Below are 27,475 nucleotides of genomic sequence, written 5' to 3' on the forward strand. Positions count from 1 at the left end.
ACCTTCTGGCCCTTTAAATACAGTTCCTCATGTTGTAACCCAACCATAATATTATTTTTGTTGCTACTTCATAACTGTAATGTTGCTACTGTTATGAATCGTAATGTAAATATCTGATATGCAGGATGGTTCGACCGCCAAAGGGGTCACGACCCACAGGTTGAGAACCTCTGCACTAGGGAGATGGGGGTGGGGTGCTCATTAACAGCCTGACAGGTAAAATCATCTGGGCCAGTGGTTGGCAAACTGTGGCTCATGAGCCACATGCAGCTCTTTAGCCCCTTGAGTGTGGCTCTTCCACAAAATTCCTTCTCATGCACTTTTACTAAGTCTGTGGAGTTAAATCTACAGAAATTAAACATATACAGGATGCAACTCATTTGCTTTCCAAAGCTACACAGCATGGAGCTGGAGAGCCAGGATTTGAGCGCAACACCAGGCAGACTTCCAGAGTGACCGGGTCCCCCATTCCCTGAATCTTTTAAAGATGGACGTCTGCCCAGCCGGTGTGGGTCAGTGGTTGAGCATCGACCTATGAACCAGGAGGTCACCATTCCATTGCTGCTGAAGGCACATGCCCAGGTTGCCAGCTCGATTCCCAGTAGGGGGTGTGCAGGAGGCAGCCAATCGATATTTCTCTCTCATCATTGATGTTTCTATCTCTCTCCCTCTCTTTTCCCCTCTGAAATCAATAAAAATACATTTAAAAAATACTTTATAAAAAGACAGAGGTCCCACCTGCTCCGTCTTGGAAGTCCTGGGTCCCAGTCCAGGAGCAGCACAAAGTGGGCCCACATGGGTTGGACTGGGTGAGCTGAACCCAGCTGAACTGGGAGGTCATCTGGCCAAGAGCAGGGGCCAGTGAGTCCAGGCAGCTGGTAGGATGCCATTCATTTTCCTGGGTTGTATATGCTATAAAGAGCTTATCAAGGAGGTGTTTACAAGTGGGAGCCGTGCCGTTTTTAACAGATTAACTCTAACATGTTGGTTCAGTGACCTGACAACCCATTTCCCTGAACTGTTAGTTTACACTTAACTCTTTTCCTGGACAGTAGGCAGATAAAGAGGCCACGGGGTTGACAGGGAGGAGGCTGGCCATGCCCAGGGCTTCCATTAAGCAGTTAAGCATGGGCTCTGCAGGCTCTGATAGACCCTAGAATCCAGCCAGAATCACGCCTCACTCTTTCCTTCACAGTCGTCAAAAACCTTCCACCAACCCTGCCTGGGGCTTCCTTCTGGGCAAGTCTGTGCGAGGCTCCCGTCCAAGCAACACAAGGAACTCTGCCGCTGCTGCTCTGGTCAATGATTCTGGTCACTGCCACCCCAGAAAGGCCAAAAGGACCCAGGCAGGTCCGATGATATTTTCTGATGTGGAATAGGAACATCTGACCTCCAGGGACATTGACTAACGTGTACTGAGCCCTAATTTGTGTCACCTGTTCCCACTTCCTTGTTCTCATTTAACCTTAAAACTACTCCAAGAGGTAGGTAGTGCTTTCTTTATTGCTTGGATAAGGAAACTGAAGCTCAGAGAGATTGACTTAACAAAAATGTATGCAATTTACAGGTGATAGACCTGGAGTTCTCACTTGGTTTGGTCAAATTTTAACATAGTCCCTTTTGGAATGTATACCCAATAGCCACACTCCACTGTCCAGAACTTCACTGGCTCAGATATCCTATGGTCACGTGCTTCAGTGAACACTAAGATGCTCCCCATCCCAGGGGGTGAGAGTTGGAGAGTCTAAACCAGGGGTGGGCAAACTTTTTGACTCGAGGGCCACAATGGGTTCTTAAACTGGACCGGAGGGCCGGAACAAAAGCATGGATGGAGTGTTTGTGTGAACTAATATAAATTCAAAGTAAACATCATTACATAAAAGGGTACGGTCTTTTTTTTTTTTTAGTTTTATTCATTTCAAACGGGCCGGATCCGGCCTGCGGGCCGTAGTTTGCCCACAGTTGGTCTAAACCAATGATTCTCAGCTCTAGATGCTTACTAGATGCTCACTCAGCTTTCTATCAGCTCTTTACACACACACACACATGCAAAAGGCCCCAACTGATCCCAACAATATCAATCTCTACCTAGACATCTGTATTTTAAAGTCTCCCTAATTCATTCTCAGCCAAAGCTGAGAATCACTGGCCCTACCTAACCACTTCCCTTACCACTGGCCTGGGATCAGCATTTCATAAAGTTCTGGCCAACAAAAGGGCTGAAAAGTCATCATGGGAGGGGAACTTTGGGGAAGTTCTTCCTTCTTTAAAGGAGACATGAGGACAGGTGGGTCCTCTTTCCTCTTTCTGACCTTTGCATTCTGTGGAATACAGATGTGATGCCTGGAGGTATTGTAGCCATCTTGGGACTATGAGGGAGACAACCTAACAGCCAACAGGCTAAAGGTGACAGAAGAAAGAATCTGGAAACTTAATGGCATCCTTGAGCAATTGAAACCAACCTGGAATCATCTTGCCAGGAGAATACTTGTTGTAAGAGGTGATCAGTATTCTTAATTGTTTAAGACACTTTAAGTGAGATATTCTGTGCAGCCAACAGGCACACCCACGAATGAGCTTCACCTGTGTCCTGCCAGGCCTATTTCTAACAGGGGCAGAGGCACATCAGCAGGTGAGGCCCACCTGACAGTAAGGCCTACACTCCGTCTTGCTGCCCAAGAGGCTCCTAACTAAAGTGAGCCCCGGGCATGTCATAAAATGACTAGTTACCATGAGAACTCTTCCAATAATAACTGTGATATTTATTGTGCACTTACTTCATGGCAGGAACAGTGCAAAGTGCTACAAGTACATCATCTCATTTCATCCCGAAAGTGACGCAGAGAGATAAGGATTATCCGTGTTTTACACACTGGGAAGGTGAGGCTCAGAGAAGCGAAGGAATTTGAGCAAGTTTGTAGAGCGAGTGTGGCTGAGACAGGATGCTAACCTGTCAGACACTCGAGATTTTTCTACTTTCCAGGAGACCGCGTGGTTTCATTTCCCCATGACTTATGATGCTCCACGTGTTCACATACTCGCTGAAGTGCTTAACGATGCGAGTAAAAGGCATTCATCATTGTAATCCCTAATGGAGATAACAGAAATATTAGCAAAGGCTGAAGTGAAAACAGTTCAAGTGAGGCCTAATTTTTTACAAGGCCAAGGAATGATTTACTTTATCACAGCAAAGAATTTTATTTGACAAATGCATACTTTATCATCTCTGGTCTGCTGAACATGTAAGTTTACATTTTTCCTAGCCATAAAATTTAAATAATTTTGGCTCCAAAAACTTAAAAGAAACCTCCTCCTAGGTTCAGACGTCTCACTGGAAATTTAAATGCTCACCACGGGGCGAGAATAAACACCATTTCCATTAGGAAGGACAAACTCTGGAGTCACAAAGAGCAGGGTTCAAATCCTAGTCCTGTGTCTTGCTGACTGGGACACTGGACAAGACATTGTATTTCCCTGGGGCCCATCTTCCTGATGTAGAAGCTGAGAGCCACCATTCCCACTAAGGCCGGGATGAGGATAACGTAGATGGCCTAGGAAACCTGCACAGTAGAGGTGCTATGAAGCTGGACTGTCATGAGAAATAGGTACCAAGTGTCTACCTGGAGCAGAGATGCTGCTCAATAAATGATTGACCCCTTCCCTCTGTCTTCCCTCCCCTGGTCCTCGTCACCAGCCATCTTCAGCAACGGGCCTCAAAGAGAGCACCGAAAGCAAACCAGGCCTGTCCCCTCTGCACAGGGCTGTGGACGGAGGGATGAGACAGCACCCACATCTTGGTTCACTCAGCTTTCTGTCAGCTCTTTACAGCATCGTCTCTCCACTCTGACCCTAACACAGGGCCGCTGGCCAATCTGTTAGTGGGCCACCTGCCAATGTAGAAGACAAATTTGAGAAAGTGTCAGAGGACTGGGAGAAGGGACAGAGCAGGGGGTGGAGGTGGGATGAGAAGAAATGGTTAAGTTGACTCAAGAGCCAAGGGTGTTGGGGGAAGTTGGAAAGAGACAATGCCTCGCCCCTGAGTTAGATACAAGTGAGGGGGTTCCCAGGGGCTCTGGGCTGCTGGTGGGAGAAGCAAAAGGCAGGCCTGGGCAGGGCTTTCCTACCCAAAACAGGGCGGGGGGAGGGCACCATTATCACTCTACTGGGGTTGGGTAGCCACAACTGAGCTCCAAGTCACACTCAGAAAAGCAGATAAAAAGACCAATGGTTCGCATACTTGTTTGGAATTGTTAGAAGTGTCTGAGGTCCTTCTCCTCATGATTAGAGTCTCATCTTAGTCCCAGGAAGTTTTCAGGGCAGTCACCATGGTTATGACCCCCATTTACAGGTTTGCAAACTGAGGCTTCATCGCAGGCAATATGTGTTTAGTCACATAAGGGAGGGGTAGATACACAGAGAGTTGAGTTTGTCCAGTTGATCAGCCAGGTGTGGGGACCACTGACACAGCACCTGGTGGACTCACTGCAGATAAGGAAGCAGAGCCGTGGTGGAGGTGGAGGAGTCTGCCTACGGTCACATCACTGGTTAGCGGCTAAGACAAGGTCAGTGCCTTGCTTGACAGTCTCCAGGACGAGTGTGTCCCGGCTCACCCACAGGCTGTTTACAGTTAGCCATGACGACCTACAACACAGATAGGCTCCATTCGTTCAATAAACCTTTATTGGGTGCCTCTTTGGTGCCAGGCGCCAGCGAGACAGATAAAAACAATACGGTCTGGGCCTTAGAGAATTCATGGTCTGAGGGGGTGAGGGCTGAGGGCTGCAGGGTGGCACAGTGGGGCTCCTGCTTCTGAGTGCTTCCAGCCCTGGGTCTCCAGTGAGGTGTGGTCAGGTGGAAAGCTGGAGGGCACAAAAGGGCTTGATAAGCTCCACCTGAAAGGGAGGGGGTGCTGGCTGGTGGGGAGGAACTGGGGCTTCTGAGGAAGGGAGAGAAAAACTAGGAAAACAAGGCTCCTTATATGGAAGGCGGGTTACTTTCGTTTTAATGAGCCACTTGCTTGCTGTGACTGTATACAACTCAAGTTAGAATAAACAGTGTTGAAGTAAAGGTTTCTAAGGTTATTTCCTGGGTGTAAAAGAAACAATGTGATGTTACTAAAATATGTTAAGACCAAAATAGAGGCATCAAAGAAACATCCCTGTGAGCTCCAGTCTCTGTGACCACAGAGGTCAGATCTGAGGAGAGTCCGTGCCCATCGCTGCCTTGAGGGGGACTAGCAGGTCCATGACCCCACTGCTGTGCCAGACAGACCTACGTTTGGGTCCCTGTCCCATCACACCCTGATTGTTAAACCATGGGCAGGCTCTAGCTGGTTTGGCTCAGTGGATAGAGTGTCAGTCTGCAGACTAAAGGGTCCCAGTTTCAATTCCGGTCAAGGGCACATGCCTGGGTTGTGGGCTCAATCCCCAGTGGATGGTGTGCAGGAGGCAGCTGATCAATGATTCTCTCTCATCATTGATGTTTCTATCTCTCCCTCTCCCATCCTCTTTGAAATAAAAATATTTTTAAAAAATAAAGTTGGCTTTCTCCATTTGGGGGAGGAAAATAAAATTTCTGAGCCATCTTATTTAAAAAAAAAAAAAAAAAAAAAAAAAAACCATGGGCAGGTTATTCAACTGCCCTGAGCCTCTGTTTCCCCATCTGTCAGAGAGAATACAAACGCTGATGGTATTAATCACCAGGAAGCAAATGATCCTGAGATTGAGTGGCTTAAACAGCAGCAATGGCTTATCTCCCATGGTTTCTGTGAACGGGAATCGGGGGCCCTTAGGCTGAGTGCTCCTAGCTCGAGGCCTCTGGTGAGGCTGCAGTCCAATGAAAAGCCAGGGGATTCACGCCCACGCTGCCACAGAGGAGGGCTGGCATGGGGTGCTGGGTGCTGGCGGGATGTGTTCTTCAGGTGGCTCTCTCCACGTGGCTACTGAATGAAGTGTCCCCGTGGCGGGGGGCCTGCTTCCCCCAGGAGGAATTTGAAGGACTCACATGGAGGCTGCAACGCCTCTAATGACCTCACCTGGAAACGCCTCGCTGTCTTGTCTGCAGATTCTGTGGGTCACGTGGTTCGCCCTGATTCGATGTAAGAGGGGACAGTGCTGGGTGTGAACACCACGGGCGAGGATCCCAGGCTGCCTACCGTGTGCATCGGATGTGGGGTGTGAGATGTTTAGGAAGAGCTTGGTATCCCTGCCCTGCACCGGGCTGAGAAAGGAAATGTGACCACTCCCCACCACCAGGCCCCAGGGCACAGCCCAGGGACAGTAAGCAGTGGGACTAGTCATCCATCCAGTGGGTTTCTGAGCCCAGGGGAGAGGCAGGTTTCCTAAATTTGCCTCCTCAGGCCCCTCTTTCCCTGGAGGAAGTCCCACAGAGACACAGAGGTGAGGGACCGCTTGCTAGAACAAGAAAGTCACCAGCACTGAAGACACTCAGACGTCTCAGGAGGGATGGGGAAGCAGCAGGAGGATCCTACACTTCAGGCTGAGGAAGTAGTCATTTTCTTTGCTGGAAAAGGACATGAGGAGCCATTGGGGGTTTGGAACAAGCGTGACTTAATTCAAACCCGCAGGTCCAGTTCATTCTCAGGGCTGTGTGTGCAGCTGAATGTGGAGGTGTCTAAGAAGGCAGGCAGTTGGAGTGATCTGCACAGCAGCGGGAGAGGGCAGCCATGTGGAGAGGAGATTGAGACACCGTGGCCGAGAGCCCACCCAGGAGCAGTCCGGGGATGCAGATGAGTGAAGGCTTAGGAGGCCCGGCCAGCACACTCAGGCCAGAGTGGCTGGCCGAGCTGGTATCTGTGCAGTGCAATGCATCTGCCTCCCTTGGCCTGACCTCCAGTCCTGAGCCGACTTCAGTCTATGGTGTGGGAGGCCTGAGAACATGCGGCATGACTTGGAAGCAGAACTTTAAAACAAATAGTCTGCCTCTCCTCGTTCCCAGCTCTCCAGTGTGGAAAACTGAAGCTGAGAAGGGCCAGCCCGAGTGGAATGCATGCAGTTCTGAGCACAGCCCTAGGCCCTGCTCTGCTGAAAGCCTCTCTTCCCAGGCCGGGCGTCAGGAGGGAGGCTGGTCTCACTCAAGGCTGTCAGTCCAGCCTCACTGCCCAGTCAAATCTGTCTGACAATCCCTCAGCCCTGTCTGGGCAGGACTGACCTGCCCTCAGCGCCCGTACATTGTCTGCAGGATGGACTCTCTCTTGCAGCCTAGGATGCCATGATACCCCACTAACATGTGGGCAGACACTGTCCTTAGGCACTGCATGTCTCCAGGGCCTCGCTTGAACACTAGGATCCTGCTGTCTGAAAAAGTTGGTCAAATCATTTTCTCTTAATTTCAGCAAAAGCCCGTGGGAACTTTTTATAAATGCAGAATCTCAAATCCGACCTGGGATCTAATGAATCAAGATTGTCCTGGTGATTCACATGCACAAACCAACTCAGGGAACAGACTCTTGTTTGCATTATCTGGTTAAGATTACATAAGCTTCTGAGGCAATTCTGTTAACTGGTGACCCCAACTCCAGTTCTCTGAAACCCATGTTTTCACACTCACTGCTAAGCCACACCTTTCCTACAATATAGTTTCACTGAGGCAACAACGGTCTGATTACCTGTCGCTGGGTTATACATGTGCCTAGACTAAGATCTTGGGGACAAAACACAGATCATGATCACCTGTCTTTGGTGCCAAGCAAACCCTGATACATAATGGTCTTACGTAAGAAGTAACAAAAAATAAATAAACCAACCCTGGTCGAAAGGATTAAAAAAACAACCGAGTTACGCTGTTAAACAGGTCTAGCGGCATGGTGGGCTCTGGGGCTGGGTCAGGGGCCGGATCCCCTCCACCTCCCTGGCTCAGCTCTAGGCTTGGGCCCACCCTCCTTGTGTCCCCAAGGTGGCTGCCAACGTTCCCCAGGGCCAGTCTTTCTCATTCAAGCCCAATAGTCAGTCATCTGGACTTGAGGGGAGAGAAGCTATTGTTCTTCCTCTCTTCTCTTTCCTATTTCAGAACCATCAGCAAATGTCCCCTCTGGTTACACTAGCTCACAACCGAGTTACGCTGTTAAACAGGTCTAGCGGCATGGTGGGCTCTGGGGCTGGGTCAGGGGCCGGATCCCCTCCACCTCCCTGGCTCAGCTCTAGGCTTGGGCCCACCCTCCTTGTGTCCCCAAGGTGGCTGCCAACGTTCCCCAGGGCCAGTCTTTCTCATTCAAGCCCAATAGTCAGTCATCTGGACTTGAGGGGAGAGAAGCTATTGTTCTTCCTCTCTTCTCTTTCCTATTTCAGAACCATCAGCAAATGTCCCCTCTGGTTACACTAGCTCTCATGGACTTATTCCCTCGGTTCTGAGCCCATCCCTGAGGCCAGGAGTGGCTGAGCATGGAGGGCTCCAGCAGGAAGACGGGGCACTGTTGTTGGGAGCAGTGGCGACCTGGGTGCTGGGGAGGCAGCGGACAGATGTCGACCACAATGCTCCACGGGTCTGCATTTCCATTTCCTTTGAATCTTGCAACTGTTTTTCAGGCTGTCCAACATCACAGCAATCACCAGCATGGGTATGGCCAGAAAAGGTTTCTATTTTTACATGACACACAAATTATTATGCTCCCTTACATTGTTTCAGTGATCGACTTTAAAGGGCCCTGGCTTACCTCCTCCTGGAATAATAAAGCAGTCACAGGAGTTCTTTGGGCCACTCCAAAAACCACTCCGCAGCGGTTCGCCACACATAATAGAGGGTGCACTTGAAAGGCAACATCCAATGACCAGTTCTGGCTGAAAACTTTTGTGTTTTTCAAAAGTTCAATAAGCAGCAGAAGTGACCACAATGAGCTTGAAACTCTATAGCATGCTTCAGGAGACAAAGTACCTAAAACTAGCTGGAAAGACGTGTAATTTTTTAAATTAAAAACTGTAGACAGGAGAGGTAACAAAGTAAAATAAGCATGACTCCCACGTTTTTGTTTCAAAATAAAACCCGAGGTATGGGGAAAATTGTAATATGGAATAGTCTGCTCTGGCCATATGCTATATTGCATGTTCTCTCTGCCTGCTGTCCTCAAGCCAGGTCTCAATGCCCAGGCAAGTATAGCTGGGAGAGACATAAAACCAATGAGGCCAAAGGCGAGGGGGAAGGCGGCCGTTTCCATCCTCACCTCAGTGAGCAGAGGGCAAACTTACCCCCACCAGACCCTGGACACCCATTGCTGGTCTAGGTGGTCGGTGGTGGGAGACGGTGGGTGGTTCAGCACGGCCATCACCACTTCCCAAAAGAACAACTTAACACCCAGGCCTGGTGGAGTCCCAGGAAGGAGGCTGGTTGTGTGATCTTCACCAAAGGAAGGCAGCCTGATCGGCACCCAGCCTCCTCCGTCCTATCTCAGAACTGGTTTGTGTGGATCCCGGCTCTACCTCTGACTCCAGGAGGCACCTGGTGGTACCAGAGACTCTCAGATTTGGTGTCCGTGTGTGAAATGAGGACAATGCTACCCCTGTCATCGGTTTGAAGGAGAAAACACATAGTTCATGTGTCCAATGCCTAGAAATGCCCAGGACAGAGCGATTCTACACAGGCCCCCGTCCCTGGCCAGTTCCATTCGGTGCTCTGGCTGTATACACACACCACGGAAGCACCTGGAACTACCAAAGGCCTTGTGCAAGTTCTCTGCCTCCCCAGCATCCCCGCAGCACTCACCTGCAGTCACAGGGATGCGCAGCAAGTCGAACCTGTGAATGCTGCAATGACTGGACTAAAGAAAGCGGAAAATCCTCAAGTCTTCACATGGATGCAAAACAACACAAAATGAGCAGAAGAGCACAGCTTGCCTCTTCCTGAATGGAAGGCCCTGGGCAGTTTAGTTTAACAGTAGACTTCAACTGAGCACAGCCTTTGCAGCAACCACACAAACAGACACCTCTCCTACCGGACTGTAAGATCCTTGAGGGTAGAGATCTCTTTCATCCAACTTTGTATTCTCCTGAAGGATAGAGAAAATATATGTTCTCCCTGGAAACTGACCAGCCAGCGTTGGGGAAATGTTGACGAGAAGGGTAAACTGAACCACCTTGAAGGGATTATAGCCTTGAAAGGCATATGAAAGGGATGCCTAATTGCTATACAATGAAAAATATAAAAACCAAAGTAGAATAGGATTGGACCCACTGCCTAATGAGTAGAGCAGTCACAATTTCTAAACTTGCTTAAGTTCAAATCACTCCTGACAAGTGCCACCCTGGTCCAGAGACCGGAGATTTCCGTGGGGTCTGGCTCTGTGATTCCATGGCCTCCGGCGAGTTCTTTTTTCTCTCTGAACTTCAGTTTTCTTAGTCACACAGGATATGAAATAACAAGTTTTCTAAAATTTCTTACAGCTGTAAAGTGAGGGTGTCCAAAATCTCTGCACACACTTGTAGCAAACCTCCCTGTGAAAGGCTCCCTGCCTGGGCACTCCTGAGACCCTTTCCGCCCTGCGCAAGCTTGTGCCCTGTGAGACAGTAAACCACAAGGACACGAATGACTGTGACTCAGGCAGGCTGGGGCAATGGCCATCGAGAGGTGCTCGTGGGGAACTTGTGGCTGTGGAGATGAGGAGACTGGAGATGAGGAGACTGTGGAGGGGCGGCATTCACTCGTTTCAATGTGGCAAATACTAAGCACCCACCAGGCCAGGCACTGCGCCTTAGCTCAGAAAACACGAGACAAGCGTGCCCTGCACAGAGCCTTCCTCATGGTGACCACAGGCTAGATGGCAGAAGCAGACACTTAGAGGGAGGGATGGAGGGGTTCCGGATGATGGGGGGAGCCTGTGCAGAGAGACAGGAGGGCAGAGCATCACACAGCTCACAGGAGGGAGGCTAGGGCTCTCTACACAGAGGTTGAGAAAGGGAGAGAGGCGCACACTGCCGTGGAGCCTCTGGAATGTTAGGCTGCAGAGTCTGGGCTTGAATCAGTACATGATCACTGATGTTACAGCCAAATACACATTGGTTCTATACTAAAAGGAAGATTAGCTAAAAGAAAACTCGCCCCCGAAAAGTAATTTAAATAAATTTATTTGCAGGAGAAAAACATCTGAACATCAGGTACAGGTCTGATCCACAATGATCCAACAACAGGCCTAACTTGTCCTGGGGTACTCGGATGCATCCATCCAAGTCCATGCAGCTTCGGACCTGAGTATTCCACAATGCACATGACCATGACACAGTGATAAAGTACAACAGCAATACTCACCACTCTGTGAGCTACAGTTACAATATAAACAGTTTAGGTCCTTTGTTAAAAAAAATGGAAAAAATATTTCTATTACAGCTTTATTTCCAGCATTTTCAGTTAGATACAGCTTTATATATTTTCTCTGACGATAGACAGCAAAAGGTCGCCTTCTTTAGCATCTGTAGATAAAATATATTACTTGTTAACCGTCTGTACTCTGAAGCATGTTTGCCATGTATGAGTTCAGATAAGAGAATGAAACTGTGCTGTGGCAAAATCCTGGCTGAGGATCAGGACTTGGATAGCTTCCATACTTGTTTTAAAAAACTGCCATCTGGGAAAAAAGAAGTGAAGACATGAAAGAGAACCGACATACTCTCTTTCAATGAGGCAGTCTAACTCCAGAGAATGGGCTTTCCATCTGAACTCCAAGTGTGTGGTCCCAAAGTGGAATTCTCTCCAGTCCGGGAGCTGCCTGTGGCCGGGAGCAGCACAGCGGGGAAAGCCAGCAGGGAGGGAAGGGTTAACTGAGCTACAGAGATGGCCCCTGATAAATCAGCTCCTCCAGGTCCTCAGCCCACACAGAGGCAGGGCAGCCAACACACCAACACAGGACCACGCGCTCACTGAACTGCACACATAGAGCTTCGAGGAGTGTTCACAGGTCTTGACATGGGTTCCTGGTGGTAGTTTACAATATCTGCCTTCACCACCCTCTGTCATAAAAGAAAACAGAGTCATTATCAGGGCATCAGAACATTCAGAAAGGGCTCCTTACAGTATATTTTCATTTTCTGAACTTTGGCGAACCCCTGATGATAGACACCATAAATGAAGCAGGAGCTGATATTAAAAGAACCAAGCAGAACAAACTAGTGCAGAGCTGGGATTGGCGGGCAAGGGGGCTTTCTTGTTATTGTTGGGTTTTGTTTTGTTTTAAGTATCTAATTGCAAGTCCTTAATTGAGTTTTTCCTGGTTTTATGACATAAGCTTGAAGTTATCACAAGTCTAATAAAAACCTGACAAATTAATATAAAATATTAAAACCTGGTTAAAACTTAAAGCAAAGGTTTAAAATTAATCATTTACATAGTTTAACTGATAGACAAGAGTTTGTTATTTCAAAGTAAAAAAGTCATTATTTATTAATACTTCCATAAACCACTATCCCCAGCCATAGCTTTTTAAAGAATGTTTATAGTAATTAGTGAGTTAGTGAGAAGAGGTGTGAATGTTAAAAGTCACATAGAAAGGAGAAATGTTTTGAGCAACTCAATATTTAAAATGTTGCCAATTTTTAAAACGTTCCTCCCAAATCCCTAACTTACTTCCAAATTGCTCACTAATGGGTTATAAATAATGACTAACAAAATACAGAATGAGAATTTAGAAAATTACTGCATACTCATATTTTTAAAATAATTTAAACTGAAAGATAGTTTTAATTCTTCCTTCCTTCTTTCTGAGCCACATTCAAGGATAATGATAAATTTAGCAATATGCCCTAATATTCATCTCTAGGTAATAATTTACATTAAAACAAATCCTTTACTGTTTTCAACTCTTTTACTAAGTCTGCACACACAAGCAGACAAAGAAGAGTAATTCGAGACAAATTTTAAAAGTACTCTTTCAATTACCAGGCTATTTCAGGAAAAATGGTAAGGAATGAATAATGAAATAACTGCCTCAATTCTCCACTTCACTGCACATGTAATAAACACAACCATAAAGACAAATACGTGTGAAAGTAACTGAAATGTTATTTTAATTTGTTCCCAATTCCTTATTTCATTCGTAAGTCTCTTGGCAAAGGATCAATATTTCAAAGTTCTAAAACAGGATGTATGCAATATTAATTCCAATAATGTACAATAATCATTTGAACTTCTCTATTCATAAGGGGAAAAGAACAAGATAGCATTCACTAGTTCTCACCACCCTCCTCCCCCAAATTGCAGTAATTTATCCGTTATACCTGCACTACTGTACTGAACAGAGTCTAGTCTGAGCAGAGGTGAAATGTTGATTATCTTCTTCCGGGTACTTCACTATGTCTGCCCTGACAATACGCTGTCAATTCCGTACAACATAAACGAGATGAAGAAGAAAGAAAAGAAAAAATGGAAAGCATGTTCAATGACTGAAAATAGAAGGGAACACCAAAGGAGAAAAAGGAATATACACATAAATTTAAACATGTCTCAAAAGAAAACAGCAGAATATAGACATATAAAAGGAAGGAAAGCAAGCAAAGATCCAAGAAACATCATTCTTTGTAATTCCACTTAATTGTTAAAATAGACATGTCTGCTCCTCCCAGACAAGTTGTGAGTTCTAGTTTTGATATCACAATTACACATAATATATATAATTCCCAGTATTCAGAGAACAACCAAGAATTATGGTGCTTTTCTATGCTAACATGCAGTAAAAGTATTAATTCCATTTCCTTCCACAAACATTACTGAGAATCTACCCTGTGCCAGTCACTCTGTAATGGGAATGCACAGCTAAGATACACAGCATCTGTTCACAAGTTGCTGGGGACCCATGGGAAGAGAAATACATTCACAGATAATTGTCATACAAGATAAGTACTGTACTAGTAGAGCTATATGCTGTGGTAATAGAGAGGAAGGAGTAATTAATTTTCTTTGAAGGTAGGGAAGAGAATGCATATATATATATCAGAGAAAGCCATGTAGGATTTACAAATTTTATATTTAATAACATTTACTATTTGTCAAAAATATTCTCTTTTAAAATATATTTTAATTTTTACAGAGAGGAAGGGAGAGAGAGAGTCAGAAACATTGATGAGAGAGAAACATCGATCAGCTGCCTCCTGCACACCTTCCACTGGGGATGTGCCCGCAACCCAGGTACATGCCCTTGACCGGAATCGAACCTGGGACCCCCTTCAGTCCGCAGGCCGACGCTCTATCCACTGAGTCAAACCGGTTATGGCTCAAAGATATTCTTTTGATGCTAATTGCCCCAATCCTCACAACCCTAATGTCCATGGTCATCCCATCCTATATAATAAAGAGGTAATATGCAAATTGACCGCCACACACTTGCACAAGATGGCTGCCGCCATGCAGTCACAAGATGGCCAGCAGGGGAGGGCAGTTGGGGGCGACCAGGCCAGAAGGGGAGGGCAGTTGGGGGTGACCAGGATGGAAGGGGAGGGCAGTTGGGGTGACTGGGCCAGCAGGGGAGGGCAGTTCGGGGGGGGGGGGGTGCCAGGCCTGCAGTGGAGGGCAGTTGGGGGCAACCAGGCCTGCAGTGGAGGGCAGTTGGGGGTGACCAGGCCTGCAGTCAAGGGTAGTTGGGGGCAATCGGGCAGGCAGGCAGGCTAGCGGTTGGGAGCAAGCAGTCCCGGATTGTGAGAGGGATGTCCGACTGCCGGTTTAGGCCCGATCCCCGGCAGTCAGACATCCCCCGAGGGGTCCCAGATTGGAGAGGGTGCAGGCTAGGCTGAGGGACACCCCCCACCCCAGTGCACGAATTTTGTGTACCGGGCCTCTAGTATTTCATATAAAATTAAAACAAGTTCAAAATGCACTTTTCTGTCATTTAAAAAAATTACATACAGTATTTAAGCACAACAGCTATTTTCTCAACTATCTAAGAGTTTTGCTAAACTAAAGAATCAAAACTACTGTGTTAGGTTTTTGTTTGCAATAACCCTTAAAAAGACTACATGTGACAAGTATGACAGAGATAACATGCTCTCTAAATTGTTCAACTTTAAATTATCCTGGCTTTTTTTCTTTCATAATTTCAAATATCTTATTTCAGAAAACTCTTATTTCATAACAGCATCTAATAATTAACACATATAGAAAACCATGTTAATAAGGCTGCTGGTTGCAATGGCACTTATAAAGACTGAATGAACTAGGAGTAAATGAGTAGGGTGGTACAGTATATTGGCCTAAGCAGGCTCTGCCCCAATTCCCAGCAGCAGCTTAACTGCTGGACAAGACTGCGATTTACTGGGCAGAAGCATTGCTAACCGCAATGTGAGGTACTGCAAGAAGAGTATGTCAGTAAAACACTGAACACCATTATCTGCCCTCCACCGAACCTAATTGTTTCATGACAAACTGTGGGTTACAATAAAGAAAAGGGATTTTCATAATCAGTAAGCAACTCATCAATCCTCCAAAATGTTGGTTTAAACCCAATCCTATAAACACAACCAGGTTACTGACCTACGGTCAAAATATTTGGTCAATGTACTGACTAATATAAATGGCTTGGATATTCAGCATTAATTTTCATCCAATTAATGAAGAACTAAAAAGGCAACATCTTTCTTTCTTTGGGGCCTTCGTTGTTTGACATAAAGCTTTGTACAAAGTTTCTGAACTAGCAGCCAAAACCAAGGCTTTGCTTTTTAGGAGTAGCAAAACAGAATATCCAGGCCATAAACTTCATGGTAGGTGATTTCACAGGAGTCAGTCCGTTTACAAGTCATTATTGATGTTTTCAGAGAAAATGTTACCTACAAAACATCAACTTTATTTGAACACCAGCTTAGCCCTTATTATGTAGAGAGTAACTGCGGTGGGTCCTGGAAGTGGAAGTGGTAGCTATCTAGACGGAAAGCAAGAAAGCAACCCTGGAGCTGGGGAAGTAAGGTATAAGGAGTAGAGATGGACTCTTGGGAAGACACAAAAAATAAATTTGGTCTACTCTGCAACTGTGTCTTAATACAGATAGTAGTTACATGTTTATCATTGAAAAGTCATAATTTGACACACTCAGGATATAGAGTAAACATACCTTAAAGGCTAAAAACACTTGCCACTATCATTCATTCAAAGACAATCACTATTCTAGGTACTGAAGACATTCAGATAAATAATATAATACACGATCTCTGTTTTTGAGACACGTAAGAGTCCAGCATGGAAAACAGATGTGTAAACTATTAAAGAACATATGTCTGCTATACATCCATAATATAAAGTATAACAAGATTATAGATTGCCATTTAAAGCATGGATATAGTAATTTAAAACTATGGTACTCTATACACTGTAGGAACTTAAAGACAGCTACTCTTCCTGTTCTTCCGCAAAATGCGCTGCCACTAACATTCATCGCTTTAGGCAGGTTACTCACCTCTTTGTTCTTCATGATGGACTACGCTATTAAAAAAAAGGTTTATCTACATGGTCTCTAAGGTCCCATCTAGTTTTGAAACTATATGAAAAAATAAATTTAAAAGGTGATCAGAGAAAGATATGATATGGAAATTCATTAAGCAATGTTCAATATCTGAGGTTTAGATTAGTATGAACAAAGTGGGTAAATATGTTCTATAAGGAAGACAGGTGATGTTTAGGATAAAAAATAAAGAAACACTAGTGCAGTCTTTGTAAACTTATTTGACAAAATGATACAAAAATATTAACATCTAGGTAAGAAGAATCTAAGTTCCTTATGGCTCCTTAAGGAAGGTCAGTATTCAGATAAAACAGAAAAGAGAAGTATCAGGGGTTAAAGGCATTTGTGTTTACAGTTATACACTAAGTAAAACAGAATTAAAATCTTAAACATGCCTACTATATGCCCTATACTAGAAACTTTTATATAGAGTATGAAAGTATTCAGAGGTCACATAAAGAATATATATTTTTAGCAAGTTTAGTGAGTATCTCAGATATGAAATTTTTGTTTAGAAAAAACTAATGCATACTTAATTTAAACCAAACAGAAATTCATAGTTTATTAACTGGCAAGTGAAACTGTCAAGGTTTAAAATGTATTAAGAATGTATTAAGAACTTTGAACACCAAGTATATATGGCAAAACATCCTTGCAATTCAGACAGAGAGAGATAACATACAAGATAGTACATTTTCATTTCAGACTACCTAATGCATTATTAAGGAGCTGAATACTAAACTTCCGAGAGAACAGCAGTAGTAAATTTATTTTTTCTCGTAAAGGTTTGACTACTTTGTAAACAAAAAATTCTGAACAATCTCAGAAACTAGGACATTTGTTAACAACCCTTCCCAACTTTTATACTATCTTAGAGGAGAATGGTTGGGGCAGGGGAGAAAAGAGAACAAATAAACAATGAAAATGAAACTATCAACTAAATTGGGAATTGTGCGAAATGCAACTAGAGTATACTTAATTGTTTAAATACTTATCTGCCCATTTGTGCTGGGAGTTCCTTGAGGACAAGGACTTATTCATCTCTGTGGTCCCTGGCACAAAGTAGACCCTCAAAAAATGTTTGCTGTATTCAGAAACTACATTCCATTTCTTTTCTCTTTCTTCCCCATCTCTTCCTTATAAAACTTGCACAATGTGCTGATAAGTCATTTTATGACTCCCAAACAGTAATGATCTAGGTTAGAACTAAAATAACAGAATCTCTTTAAATAAATCAGTGAATGAAATTAAGACTACAGCCTTATTACAAATATTTGTCACAAACTAAATTACTGTAGCATCAATTTCCACATGACTCAGTGAGTCTACCATCTCCTATAAAATGAATAAAACACTTTCAAACATTACACCAAATCCCCTCAGGTATCTTTTAAATGGCATAAAACCCACAGAAACCATTCACATCTCCCTCTCCCCCACCCCACCCCACCGCCCGCCCTCCCTCCATTCTCTCCCTCTCTCTCTCTCCTCCTTTTCCTTCCTCCCTTCCTTCCTCTTTTTCCATATAAATTTTTGGTTTTAATATACACCTTGTATATATAAACAAAAAATATAAAACCTGAACTTCTTTGTCTTTTTCCCCCCTAGTCCTTTACATCCAAATGGCCAACAAACACATGAAAAAGATGTTCAACATCACTAATCATCAGGGAAATATAAATTGACATCACAATGAGCTATCACTTCACACAATGGCTATCATCAGGAACTCAAGAGATGTCCTGGCGAGGATGTGCAGAAAAGAGAACCCTTGTGCACTGTTGGTAAGAATGTAAATGGTGCAGCCACTATAAAAAACACTATGGCCGAAACCGGTTTGGCTCAGTGGATAGAGCGTCGGCCTGCGGACTGAAGGGTCCCAGGTTTGATTCCGGTCAAGGGCATGTACTTGGGTTGCGGGCACATCCCCAGTAGGAGATGTGGAGGAGGCAGCTGATCGATGTTTCTCTCTCATCAATGTTTCTAGCTCTCTATCTCTCTCCCTTCCTCTCTGTGAAAAATCAATAAAATATATTAAAAAAAAACACTGTGGAGGTTCCTCTAAAAATTGAACTATCATACGATCCAACAGTTCCATTCCTGGATATTTGTCCAAAAAAAAAGAAAACACTAATTCAAAAAGATATATGTACCACAATGTTCATCGCAGTGTTTTTTACAACAGCCAAGATATGGAAACAACCTAACCATTCCACAACAAATGAATGGATAAATAAAATGTGGTACACACACACACACACACACACACACACACACACACACACACAGGAATATTATTCAGCCATGAGAAAGGAGGACATTCAGCCACTTGCAACAACATGAATGAACTTAAGTATACTATGCTAAGTGAAGTCACACTGAGAAAGATAAATACTGCAGGATATCACTTATATGTGAAACTTTAAAAAGCCAAACTTGTAAAAACAGAGAATAAAATGGTGTTACTGGGGAATGAGGGGTGGGAGGACAGGGTAGATATGGTTAAGGGTACAAACTTACACTAAAGTAGTAAAGCCAGAGTTATAATGTGCAGTACAGTGAATAATCATCAAACCCATGAAGAGACTAGAACTTAATTATTCCAACTACTAAAAAGAAATAAATTACTCTTTAAATATAAAGTTCAATATAATCACCTGTGACTGTTCTATTTCTGCTTTGTTTAATTTGATTCCAAGGATTTCAGCAGCAACTTTCTGAAAACACAGGAATACCTACATACCAAAAATAGTTTAAATGATTTAAAACAGGCATGCTTAAGTTACCTTCAAATAAACTGAACTTTCTAAACAATGATAAATAGCAAGAATTACAAAATATGATGCACCAGGTTATTCCAAAAATAGCTTTATTTGTCAGAGACAACAAAATTTTAAATGTAATAAACTTTTAAGTCATTGAACCCATAAATTGAACAAATTCATAAAATTCAGTAAATTGATCTAAACATAAATCCCTAAAAACTTACATTTTAAAGATTTAACATAAGACAATTACAGTGACCACATTCAAAAAATACTAGCAAAACAAACACCTACAGGTGCTGAAGAAAATGAGAATACAGTATACTACCTGGGTTTTTCACTGCCAACTTTAAATTGGTCTTTTGACCTGGCTTTATTCTATACCTTAAAAATCTTTGCTGCTCTCAAGTCAATAACTCTCCACATCTTTTGAGCAGAACAACTTAGAAATCCCTACTGTATTTTATCAGTTCAGAGTGAAGGAGCAGTATACTCCATTATCAATAAGCAAAAGTCTACAAACACTTCTCTATAAACAGACTTTTCATACACTGTTAGCTTACATTATGATTTCTAGCACTCCAATCCAGAGTTCACCTGTAAGGTATAACTTGTCTTTGCTTCGTAAGTGTACTATTATTTTCTTATCCCTACTTACCTCATGATTACTTACTGAATATTTATCACAATTTTATTATTTAATTTTGATTTCTAATCAAAAAGAGATACATACTCCGAAAGGCTTATGTCATTTGCACCTCAAAAAGTAATATATATTATAGTTCACTGATAGTCAATGTTTAAGGAAAAACAGGAAAGTTAGTGAGGTAGAATGGAGAGGAAGAGATGGATTGTACAAGAAAATAAGCAGAGATTTCAAATCATGTAAGATCTGGGAGGCTATCAGAAGGGCTGTGGCTTTTACTCTGAGTAAAATGGAAACCCTGGGACAGTGGCTTGTTGTAACTTCTATTTTGATAGGTTCAACCTGGCTGCTGTACTAGGTACTCACTAGAGAAGATCAAGGGTACAAAAAAGAAACCAGAGAAGATACTAATGTCAGAGATGATGAGGGCTTCAAACAAAGTGGTAGCAGTGCAAATATAAGAAATAACCACCGGGTTCTGGACATATTTTGAAAGTAGAGCCAAGAGGACTTGGGGTGTAAAGAAAGGAGGGTTCAAGGATAACTCCAATATAATTTTGGATTTAGTAATTGATAGAACTGCCATTTACTGAAGCGGGAAGATTGTGAGAGATTTGAAGAGGGAATACCAACAGCTCACAATGGACCTGAATTAAACTTGGACAGCCTATCAGACATCTCAGCAGAGGTCTTAGGTGGACAGTTGAACATTGAGTCTGATCAAAGCCACGAGACTAGATGAGGTCACTAAGGAAATAAGTTTAGAAAAAGAAATACACAAAGTGGGCACTCAGCAAATGCAAACTGCTGGCAGGAGCACTAATATTTGTGAGGATCAGAAAAAGAAGACTAGAAGGAATGAATCATCATATGAGATTAGCAGTCATCTCTGAATGCTGAAATTATGGGGATTTATATTCTTTTTAAACTCTTAAACAACCATAAACTTATGTTAAATGAATTACAAAAGTAATATAAACAGAATAAACATGTTACATCTAATCTAGTCTATTTTATATCTTCAATAAGCATTAATTTGTTGCAAAAAATAATGGAAATCACTTCCTATGAATATTAATAAATAAACGTAAAACCTCACTCATAAGATCCATTTTCATTGTTACTTACAGAGTCTCCTGTCTTTGCTGAGACAAAGTGGCTACTAAAACCATTTTCCTGGCAAAACCTCAAGTGTTTTTCAGGTTTTACTGTTCGCATATGCTCCAAATCAACTAGAAAGGTGAACAGAAACAGAGAAAAAATATTAGAGTCAATCAATATACTTTAACATGTTTAAGTTTGACTTATCTTCCAGTATTATATCCCAGCTTAGGCACTAACTGCGTAATCTTAGGCAATTTCCTTAACTTCTTTATGCCTCGGTCTCTAAACCTAAAAACTAAGAATAACACATATATCTACCTTATATGGAGTGTTTGAGAATTAATCCATGTATAGTGCAAATGTCCAGTACCTGATAAGTGCTCAAAAAATGAAAGCTATCATTCTTATTATCTCTATAGCTTCTGAAACATTGATGATACTCAAAAAAGATTTCCTTCGTATATTATGTTTAAACAGAGATTAATTGAAAGATTCATATTTAATTGAAACAGTTTAATTACTTTAATAATTAGAATAGTTCTGCAAATTTTATAAATATTAATATTCAATAAATATGTAATTAATTTTCTGCTAAAAGATATCAATATTTCATAGTGTATTTAATTTATTTAAAGCCATGGTTTAATTTTACAAGGAGACAGCTCAGCTACTTTCCAAACCTAAAGTATGCATTTCGAAAGTAAGGGGTAAGCATTTATTTCCTTGAATACTTGTAGGTTCTTTAAAGCAAAGCACAGTATTCATATCCAATACTGGTTTCATCTGGCACAGTCTATTTTTTCAAATGTGACCCTTTATTGAACAGTTTCTCTCTTTACAACACTAGAAACCCTATAAGGGTGTTGACTCAATGCCGTCAAATTATAAGGCAAATATATTCACAGGATTTAAGGACAACTGGGTTCTTTGAGTCAATATAGGAGGGAAAAAGTTAAACTGATTTCCTGAGGAAGGGACCCAACTGACTTGTAAAAACTTGTAAATTTGCAAATCTAGTGAGCCTACATAATAGTGTCAATTGATTATCAACTAAAAAGTGCTCTCATTTTACATAAAAGGTTTTATTTAAAATTATATTGAAGGTCTTTAGTTTGTAGGCTCAAGAGATTTTTCTCTAGATTTTTTATTTAGTCAGGGATTCTGAGTCCCATTTATATTGCTTAGCTTGAATAATATGGAGTTTTTCTTTTATGACCACAAGTTGCTATTCCTTAAACATCACTAAGACCTTATTTACAAGAAAAGGCCAAAAAATGTCCAGATACCACAGGCATCAATTTATACAAGACTAAAATACTAAGCTATTAGCACTGACATTTATATATCTAGGTTATCATAATATTAAAGCTAAAATACTTTCCTAATTCAACAAGAGTAAGAACAAATCCTGACATTAGAAAAAATCCCCCATGAGTAACTACCAATTTTTTTTAAAAGCAAGTTTGTCATTTTGTGTGTGTGTACTTATTTTTTCAAATGGAACCATCTATCACTGTTCAACGTTTTTCTTTCTCTTTTTTTCTCTCCCTCCACCCTTCCCTACAACTCCCCAACTATCACATAAGTTATCTATAACATTGGGTAATTTACTATCCAAGCCAAAGTTTTCCTAATGAAGATAGCAATAAAAGACCAGTATGTCACTGATCAATTGGGGGGGGGGATTTATTGAGTACCTATTATATACCAAGTACTGTGCTAGGTAGTAAGAACCCACAGATGAAAAAGATACAATCGTTTCTCAAAAAGTCATCCCCAGTATATGAACATAAAAGACAATTAAGGATATAAAAGTTATTTTAAATGACTGAGATTCTGACAAATGAGACAGCAGAGATTAAAAAAAAAACACAACTTCACTACAAAGTTTCCTTTTGTTGTCTTAGAATTTAACATTAAGAGGGTTCATTTACTACAGTTCTAGTAAAATCTTTCTTTTCTTCTATTTTTAAGAATATTCTTAAAATTATTATCCAGTACCTACCTATCATACATGTGATAACACTTACTGCTACATGATTTAATTTCCTTTATGTCCTTCAGTAAAGCACATCATTTTTTCAAGGTGTTATATATATATATGTATGTATATATATATATATATTTATCCTCACCTGAGGATATGTTGTTTCTTTATTGATTTTAGAGAGAAAGGAAGGGACTGGAGGGAGAGAAGAGGAGGAGGTGGTGTTATAGGAGGTGGAAGAGGAGGAGGAGGAGGAGGAGGAGGAAGAGGAGGAGGAGGAGGAGGAGGAGGAGGAAGAAAGAAAGAAATATTGATAGGTTGCCTCCTGCAGGAGCCCAGACCAGGAATCAAACCCATAATTTTTTGGTGTACAGGATGACACTCCAACCAACCAAGCCACCCTAATAACAGTAATATATGCTCATTTCCCAAATATTCAGAAAAACAATTATGAAAATGAAATTTAAAATGCCATTAACTAAAGACAACTACTATTAACATTTTGGCATATATCCTTCCAACAGCACAATATGAAGGACAAAGGCATTAATATTGTATACACTGAGTGGCCAGATTATTATGACCACCTGACGTTTGTAGACAAATTAGCTATAATTTCGAGCTGAAGTTGCTAGAGGGCCAGACCATTATAAATAGGGAAGCAGGTTGTAAATATATATATATATATATATATATATATATATATATATATCCATCCCACATTCAAAGGCTGTTAAATTACGTTGTTTACCCATATCTTCAGAAAAAAATCACTTCTACTGTCGTGGTAAACAATCTGCTTCCCTATTTATAATGGTCTGGTCCTCTGGCAACTTCAGCACAAAATTATAGCTAATTTGTCTACAAACGTCAGGTGGTCATAATAATCTGGCCACTCAGTGTATATGCCATTTCTTTTACCTCAACCATATTACATCCTGCTTAACAATTTCAATGTATAACTTTACTGATGATTCATTCATTCATTCAACAAATATCTGAGTGTCAGGCACTGTCCTGGATGCTGCAGATTTAACAATGAGCTTACATTTTAATGAAGGGGAAAGGACCAACAAGTATATTCTATAGTATGACAAATGCTGATAGGTTTTATGAAGAAAGACAAAGGGTACATAAGGGGCAGGGGTATTTTAAACAGCTAGGTAAAAAACCTTAAGAAGGCTAAGGACCAAGAATATCTGGGAGAAAGTCTTCCAAGCAGAGGAAAATGAAGTGCAAAGGTCCTAATGAAGATTATTCTTAGCATACTCAAGGAAAAGCCAGGAGGCCAGAGTGGCTAAAATCAGTTGGCAAGAGAGGGAAATAGCGTGAAATGAGGTTTAAAAAGCCAGGGCCATATTGTGCAGTGTGCGTCGGCCACTCTAAGAGAGATGGGAAGTTACTGGAGGGTTGTGAGGGGAAAAAGTTATAATCTGACTCACATTTTAAAAGACTCTGGGCTCTTTTTTTTGGAATAAACTATAGAGGGTCAAATGTAAAGCAGAGAAGCCATTGAGGGGCTATAATCTAAGAGAGAGAGAATGTTACTTAGGACAAGAGTGGTAGCAACAGAGATAGTAAAAAGTGGGGCAGACTCTCAAAATATGTTCAGGATAAAAAGTAAATAGAATACACTAATGGATTTTATATGAGATTTGAAAAATACCGAAAAGTCATTTGAAAATAGTTACCCCTGGATTTAAAATGAGACACAGTGTATTGGTGGGTTTTGTTGCAGCCACATTCATTTAGCTGCATGGGTGGATAGAGATTTGCATTAAAGTAGAACTAAGGTTTTCTCAACCACTTAAAATAAATGAAAAGGACGGGGAAGTTGAAGACAGTAAACGCAATGTAGTAATTACATTTATGAAGAAAGGAATCTAAGTTGATTAAGAAGAAAGTTGAGCCCTAGCAATTCTGTGATATGGTGCAGATGTTAGCTAACCATTTGGAGTAATCATTTTGCAGTACATAAGCATATCAAATCAACACACTGTGTACCTTAAACTTACGCAATGTTATATGTCAATTATATTATCTATAATAATAAAAGCATAATATGCTAATTAGATCGGACGTTCTTCCGGACATCCGTCCTTCTGGACAAAGCCACAGCGGGTGGGGGCCAAGGCCAAGGCCAAGGCCAAGGCCCTTGCACAAATTTCGTGCATTGGGCCTCTAGTATATAACAAAGCTGGAAAAAGACTACTAGGTAAAATACACAATACTTTAGGATGTTAAAATGTAGAGTACACAATTATGCATATGGTAAAATTCTTACTTTGTAAGCATATTATATATGCATATATGTGTGTAAATGACAGGAAAAATATACTAGAATTTTAAAAATAAAGTTTAACAATAAACTGAGAAAAGTAAAATTTTAAAATGAGCTTTTGTTTTAAACTATCCTTTCAAAGATGTTTGCATGGCAAGCAGCATACATACAGCTAATGTCTCCCTCAGACACAAACTGCAAGTCTCTTTATTGACTGGTATAATAAAAATAGTATCTCCCCTGTTGCATGTAATATTATATTTAAGATCATTAAATAATAATAATAATATCTCCCTTGAGAGCAAAGGTCAGAGGTTGACTTCTGACCTATTATAAAAGATTTAGGTTCCCTTAACTCTGGGTTCCTCAGTTGTAATACAGATCACTGCATGCACATCATCTATGGAGGTCACATTGCCCAGGTGAAACTTGGGGTGCAAAGAGAACCAATGCAAATATGGAACTCATCCTGCTTGCTATGAGTAATAAAGTCTTTCATCTCAGACCCAGGAGTCTCATACATTCTGCCAGTATCCATGGAGGTAGTAAGCTAATTTGTTATCTTCAAGCAGGGTGAAACCTAAGATCCTTCGCTGTTCTTAACAAAAAGAGAAAAATCTATATATATAAAAGCCTAAGTGACCGTTATGACCTGATGACCAGACAACTGGACAACTAGCCGGTAGCTATGATGTGCACTAGCCACCAGGGGGCAGACACTCAATGCAGGAGCTGTCCCCTGGTGGTCAGTGAGCTCCCACAGCCAACCTCCCACAGCTGGCCAACCTCCTGCGGTCTCTCCCGCTGGCCGGCCAACTTTCCACAGTCCCTCCCCCAAGCCCCGATCGGGACTGAGCAAGACAGTTCTGATCAGCCAGGAGGGACCCCATCTATGCACGAATTCATACACCGGGCCTCTAGTAGACATATAATGATAAGATGGGCAGATTGGTTAGCAACACTACACTTCCCAGATTAGTTTGCAATTAGGTGTGACCATGAGACAAACTTCTGACCAATGCAATGAAGAACTAACGTGCATCACTACTAGGAACTAAGATATTGAAATTTTAGGGACTGTTTGTCTAGCATCTAACATTACCTTAACTAATAGAAAAACAATTTAAAATACATATCTACATCTACTTGTTAAAAATGAATCTCTTCCTCTTATATACCAAGTCTTGAGTTATTCACTAATGATAACTTGAAATTATAATTAGAAAGGTAATAAAAACCTAAGCATTATAGTATAGTTGTCTCTGTAATTTGGGTTATGCAATACTCAATCTAAGAGTCAAAAAATTACATTAAACTTAATTATAAACTGAGAAGAATATTTTGTATTTTTACTTACTAGGAAAAAATGTTTTAAATTTACAATTGTAGAAATATTTTTCCTGCCATTAAAAGGCTCAAGTAATACATAGAAAACAGTCTGAAAACAGAAATACATTTTCCCTTGTCAATACATTTTGTTGGAAAATACAAGGAAAGATGCCTGAACAATTATCCAAACATGACCAATCTTGTTTCATCCATATCCCCACTCACAGATTATTTGAATCTTTTTTTCTTTTTATTAATTTCAGAGAAAGGAAGGGAGAGGGAGAGATAGAAATATCAATAAATAGCTTAATACCTTTAATAATTTATTAAATTTAATTTACGTGTTTAAAATTATGTATATATTTTCACTTCTAAAACACACACATGCTAATCATGCAAGTCTATGACAACTTCTTTTTAATTTTGTTTTTCAATTACAGTTTGCATTCAACATTATTTTGTATTTGATGCAGGTGTACAGCACAGCAATTAGGCAATCATATACTTTACAAAGTGTCCCTCCCAATATTTCAGGTACCTGCCTGGTACTGTATACACAGTAAGACTGTATTCCCTGCACTTTATTTTACATCCCTATGACTATTTTGTAACTTCTTCAACCAACCCCCATTCTTCTCCCTTCTGGCAACCATCAGTCTGTTCTTTCTGTCTATGAGTCTGTTTCTGTTTTGTTTGTTCATCTTGTTCTTTAGATTCCACATGTAAGTGAAATCATACATTTGTCCTTGTCTGGCTTATTTAACTTAGCAAAATACCTTCTAGATCCATCCATACTGTCTCAAGTAGTAAGATTTCATTCTTTTTATGGCCAAGTAATATTCCATTGTATAATGTACCACTATTTTTTATCCGTTTGTCTATTGATGGGCACTTGGGTTGCCTCCATATCTTGGCTATTATAAATAACAAATTCATGCACGAG

At 41.5% G+C, this 27,475-nt stretch overlaps 1 protein-coding gene across 3 annotated transcripts in view; it reads right to left on the reverse strand.

The window, feature by feature from the left end:
• Positions 1 to 11,055: 11,055 nt before the first annotated feature.
• Positions 11,056 to 27,475, reverse strand: part of RAB28 (RAB28, member RAS oncogene family) — a 68,018-nt gene continuing 51,598 nt past the window's right edge. Inside the window, exons 5-8 of one of the 3 annotated variants that reach the window (XM_006096607.3) lie at positions 20,960 to 21,063; positions 19,078 to 19,155; positions 13,215 to 13,309; positions 11,056 to 11,951 (exon numbers count right to left, since the gene is read on the reverse strand). In XM_006096607.3, the coding sequence (XP_006096669.1) occupies positions 13,220 to 13,309; positions 19,078 to 19,155; positions 20,960 to 21,063 (272 nt within the window). In that variant the 3' untranslated portion in view covers positions 11,056 to 11,951; positions 13,215 to 13,219. The remainder of the gene's footprint in view (positions 11,952 to 13,214; positions 13,310 to 19,077; positions 19,156 to 20,959; positions 21,064 to 27,475) is intronic. The other 2 variants (XM_006096606.3, XM_023760467.1) reach the window with 2 other exon arrangements.

This window comes from Myotis lucifugus, unplaced genomic scaffold (genome assembly GCF_000147115.1).
Source record: "Myotis lucifugus unplaced genomic scaffold, Myoluc2.0 scaffold_183, whole genome shotgun sequence".
Taxonomy (NCBI): domain Eukaryota; kingdom Metazoa; phylum Chordata; class Mammalia; order Chiroptera; family Vespertilionidae; genus Myotis; species Myotis lucifugus.